Source organism: Brassica oleracea, chromosome C1 (assembly GCF_000695525.1).
Source record: "Brassica oleracea var. oleracea cultivar TO1000 chromosome C1, BOL, whole genome shotgun sequence".
NCBI classification, from domain to species: domain Eukaryota; kingdom Viridiplantae; phylum Streptophyta; class Magnoliopsida; order Brassicales; family Brassicaceae; genus Brassica; species Brassica oleracea.
This window is the reverse complement of record NC_027748.1, coordinates 23,652,373-23,657,539: the sequence shown is the minus strand read 5'-3', so window position 1 is coordinate 23,657,539 and position 5,167 is coordinate 23,652,373. Positions and strand designations below refer to the sequence as shown.

Here is a 5,167-nt window from a genome sequence, read left to right as displayed (position 1 = left end):
GGCGAAAGCTGGTTCGTCGGACCGTACAAGTCGGCGAGAAGTAAGATATTAAACCCTAGATCTAGCCGAAAGTGAGTGTAGTAATTTGCGGATCCCCTCCTTGTTGCCTTTTCTCCTCCTTTTATAGACACATGCTCGTTAACCTAATGTGCTCTGTCCTGACGGGCCTCCTCGAGTGGTTTGGCCGAAGTGTCGGGCCGCTGACTCGAGTCATCGAGCCGACGACTTTCAGTTGGTCGTCTCGCCGATCAAAAGCAGTCTAAAGCCGAGTCGATCACCGGCTCGCGAGTCGACGAGCCGACTTTCTTTGTTGTGATCATGTGCCTGGATAATTGTGTTGTGGGCCTTTTGGGAGGGCCAAGCCCATACCCAACAGAAATCCTTCCCACACTTTTTTTCTTTTTTACGTAGATGCGGCGTGGAATGGGATACCAACTCAGAGTGGTTTGGACTGGATCTTCAAGGATTCAACTAGGGGAAATATCTTCAACCCGTAGCTATGTCGGCTCTGTCTTTGTAGAATAAGCTATTGCGGTTAAAGCTGCTCTTCTTGATGCAGTCAGTTTGGGAATCAACTCGATCACTCGGATTCGAAGTCCCTCATCTCAGTGCTATCGTCGAAGGACAGCCGTATCGACATCCAGAGTACTTCATGATATCTCTGTTTTATGTGGTTCCTTTGATTCGATATATTTCAATTATGTACCTCGTCTTAACAATTTGGAGGCTGATTTCCTTGAATTGTATCTTCTATTTATGAGACTTTGTAAGCTACTTTAAAGCTAACTTCTGTAAGTTTTCAGACCTATAACATAGTTTTGGCATTACTTCCTAGATTTTCCAATTAGAACTGAAGTTGGATTGGTCAGATCTTATCAACTCAAATCAGAGAGAGAGAATTATCAACTTTGTTTTCTCACTGGATAAAAAGAAACTCTCTTTGCTTACTTGTTTAGACATTTCCTCATAAAAGAACATATATGGGTCTTGTCTCATGCACGTCACCACCAAATACACTATATCCATACCATATTTATCCACAGAATATTGTCCCACGCTTTATCATTATCCAAACATCCGAATCCAAAACATTCAAACCAAACCCATACCCTTTTTCCGAAGTCAAAAACAATCATTTTCTTCCCCAATTATAGAAAAAGAGTAAGTTTGCACGGAATTTATCAATTTGATATAATGGATCCAAGAATTACCAAACAAAACACACAAAAGTGTAGTGTAGTATTGAAAGAGAAAGAAAAAAACAGGTTCTTGCCTTGTAGCCTGATCAGTTTCTTGGAGTCAGTATCCATGGAGCTTCAACAATCTGTAAACATAGAGACAAACATAAACTGTGAAGAAGTGATGATTTAACTCTGACGAATCTCCTCGTCTCATTTCCTCTCTCTCTAACTTTCTCCACATAACTCTCTACTTTCCCATTCGCTGTCTCTATCAACACTTCTAACAACGATCTAACCGTCTCAAACGTCACCTTCCCGGTTAAATCCACCACGTATTTCCGGTTACTGGGTACAGACAACGACGATGATATCCCATCGATCCACGTCCGGTCCGATTCCGGTTCTGTGGTTTTTCTTCTTGACGCTCTCACGAACGTTTCAACCGCACCGTTACAGACCGTTACAATCGTTTGCTTAACCTTGTGTTCGTGTTTCGGGTTGGTTAAACCGGCGAATAAATCGTCAAAAACGTTGACGTTGTTTGTCTTGTCGAGATAAACCGAAACCGCCGAGCTCACGAAACGCTGAACGCAATCGCCGATTAGCTTCCTCCCGTCGTCGGAGCAAATCGCGTCGAGCAATTTCGATTCGCCGGAGGAGGATGCGGAGTAGAGCGCGACGACCAAGTTTCTAGCGAAGCTACCGACGATAACCGAAGCAAAACCGGACCCGGATTTAGTGAAAAGCTTATCCATGACCCGATCCGTAAAACCGGACTCGGATTCGTCTAACCGGTAACCTCTGAGTAACCCGACTGTCACGGCTTGTGTGAATCTGATCAAGGAGGAGTTGAGCTCATCCGAGTTCGCGAGTTTGGAGATCTGTTTCAAGCTGTTTGGGATTTGGTCGGAGTCTGATCTTAGAAACTCCGTTAGATCCTTGGTGATCAAGCTAACCGCTTCGGCGGAAGCAGAGGCTGCTTCGAGGAGGTTGAGAAGGAGAGTGAAGAGCTTGGAGATTTGTTTTTTTTTGTGAGAGTGATAAACCCTAAAGGCGCCGTAACCACTGAGTGCAAGTAAGATCCACTTCTTCTTCCTCAGAGCAAAACTGAAACCCTTTTTGCCCAAAGATAAATCCATAAAAAGTATCACAGAATCGAGCTTACAGCACCATTTTTCTCTTGGGAATTCAGACAAAGCAAAACAGAGGAGAAGTGTATAAAAGGAAGTGGCGAAATCAAGATTCTTGGAGGAATGAGGAAAAAAAGAAAGAAAAATTTATGGTAAAGAGATTCGAATTGGATAAGAATTGACGTCAAAGCCAATGACACAAATGTAACAAAAGAGAGAGAGAGAGAGAGCTTCTGCTGCAGATGTCTGATTCTACCAAGTAGTAGTAGATATGATGGAGATGACATAGGTGTGTGTGAGTGAGAAGAAATCGCTTGCTGTCTTTTATTGCAATTTTGGGCATGGGTGGTTGTTGGATGATGATGATGAATGATGATGATAAAAGTCAGTTATGGAGTCTTTAAAGTTCAACACCTTCTTCATATCCCAATCCATTTTATAAAAAGAAATTAAATATAATAAAGTGAACGGTCATGCCTGAATCGTGTAGAATTTAATTGATGATCATACACACAAAGCACAGAGAAAAATATGACCACCGCAATTCCGCAATTTTTTTTTTGTTTCATACGTAAAAAAACATTATAATAAACAAAAATGGCTTCATTTTTCCCTTTCTATTTCATTCGTTCAAGTTGAAGCCAATGGATAATGGCGGTGCGCTTTTTTTAACAAAGTAATAAAATGAAGAGGGAAAAAAAAGATATTAGCATATGACATGTGGTTCCATGTGGAGGGTGTGAGGTGCTAACGCCTTGGAAGGAGGCGAGCCGTCGCGTCTCTTTGAAGTTTCAGTCACCGTTGAAATAGAGAACGCCGTTCCACGTGGCCCTAATTTTTGACACATGGCATGATAGTTGTCTCTTTCATCTCATGATAGTACACGTGTGTCTCCTTTCGTCGACCCAATATATCAAAGCTCCAAAAGGTTGGGAGTAGTAGACTTCACGCTTCAAGACCATCTCTTTACAAGCATCTGGAGTTTTATTTGTTGAGTATATGTGCTGCGAAACTGAACCCGAATCCGATTGAAAACCCCAAACCTGATTCTTGCAGTTCTAGAGAAATATCCAATCAATATAGGTGTAGGTATCACGTAATATTTAATTCGAACCAGTCCAAATGGTATGGATATCCAAAAAATACAAAGTTACTTGATTTTTAAAATTTTGTTTTACCCAACTTTGAATACTTTAAGGCGGATGTATTCAATCTAAAAATTGAGGTGATTTGATTTTTAAAGAAGTTTTAGATGATTTTAAGGAATTGCAGAGAATAATTCAGATATTTTGGTGGTTCAAACATTTTTATTTTTAATCTTGGATATTTTAAATTTTAGGATCATAAACCAAATCTGAACCAAAAAAATTAAACTAAATTAAACTGAACAAAAATATTCTTTTTACTTTTCCTAATTTATATTATAATAGATGAGTTTTTGCTCACTCATCAGCGCGCCACGTCAGCGTTTTGTGGACCCCACTTTTAAAAATGTGAAAAAACGTCAAGTATATGGCTCGAACCCGGGTTATTTAGATATAAACACCAACATTTATACCACTAAGCTAAATGATAATTTGTACATTGATGGTCGAACCTAATATATATTTATGAAGGTCGTAAGCTTTTACTTCTTCGGCTTCCTCTGAGAGTCGGGCCTACAAGTGCGTTATGGGTTTTATTTTTAAATGAGATTCATCAAGTTATATGAAAAAAAGTTCAAGTTTGCAACAATTATAGTTTTCTCATATTGTAAACTGTTGTCGTTTAACATGAGTTTGGGTTCTTTTCATCACTTTCTCAAACAAGTCTGAGTTACAGAGTTGCAATTCGTAATCTATTTTTTCACCGGTGAACTCTTCATGTCCACATCTTAAATCGCTTGATCATAAATATTCCTGATTTGTAGCCCCTATATAAACTCTATATATATGATTCTCATCTTTGATGAGCTCAATCTGCATCTCCACAAAACTCATTGATTCCTCTTAGATTTAACCAACTTCTAGAAAATGTTTCTCTCTGCCTCTCCAATTCGTCAAACCGGCGTCTCGGTTCCGTCACTCAACCTTCGAATCTCTCCGTCTTGGTCGTAGTAGCCAGAGCATAGCCTCTGGCTTCCTTGCTTCTGGGATTCCCTGAACTTCAAGAAAGACATGGAATTTGTGGGAATCACGGTTCTCTTCTTTGATGAAAAGGTAAGTTAATCTTCGATCTATAACACTTATTTAACATAATTGTTTTAATTTTTTGTTGAATAATATTATTTGCAGATTCCGTGATTCATGGGTTTACTCCCGTCGGACGTGCTAATCATTACATGCCATCTTTGAAAGTTGGTTCCATTGTGAAAGTCGATTGTTTTTAGGTTTCTAGGTGCTCAAGCATGTATAAGATAATTGATCATCCATTCCTCATTCGTTTCATCTCACTAACCATTATTGATGAAGTCATCACGGGTGCTCCTGAGATCAATCTTCAGTCAAGATTAGACTGTTTGACAATCTCCAAGTGATTGCGAACACAAACCTAGAACTCCTAAGTATATTATCATATTGCATCTGGGTTTATATTATGTTTTGATATCATAACTGATATTTAAACTCACAGATGTGGTTGGGCAAATTCGTTCTGTCCAGGGCTCTGGCCTCACCAAAGAAACAACTCGAGTCGTTATCCGTCTCCTCATTGATCCGTAAGAAACAATAACACATAATTCCCTTTATATTATTGTGCTAACATCAATATTATCCATAATCAAAAATATTTCATACCAAGATTTGTGGTCGTCTATTTATCTCTCTTACTTATCAATCTAATTTTACACAAATCTTTATTTTACTGTTTAAAAGAAAC

General features: G+C 39.2%; 1 protein-coding gene across 1 annotated transcript; it reads right to left on the bottom strand.

Annotated features, from left to right (window-relative positions):
• Positions 1-944: 944 nt before the first annotated feature.
• On the bottom strand, positions 945-2,736 carry LOC106326982 (protein PHLOEM PROTEIN 2-LIKE A10-like). The gene has a single exon (XM_013764962.1). The coding sequence runs from the start codon at positions 2,318-2,320 to the stop codon at positions 1,286-1,288; it is 1,035 nt and encodes a 344-aa protein (XP_013620416.1). The 5' UTR covers positions 2,321-2,736; the 3' UTR covers positions 945-1,285.
• Positions 2,737-5,167: the final 2,431 nt, after the last annotated feature.

What these genes read in the sequence shown, in the direction of transcription:
- LOC106326982 (XM_013764962.1), bottom strand. Translation starts at nt 2,320, where the DNA reads ATGGATTTATCTTTGGGCAAAAAGGGTTTCAGTTTTGCTCTGAGGAAG.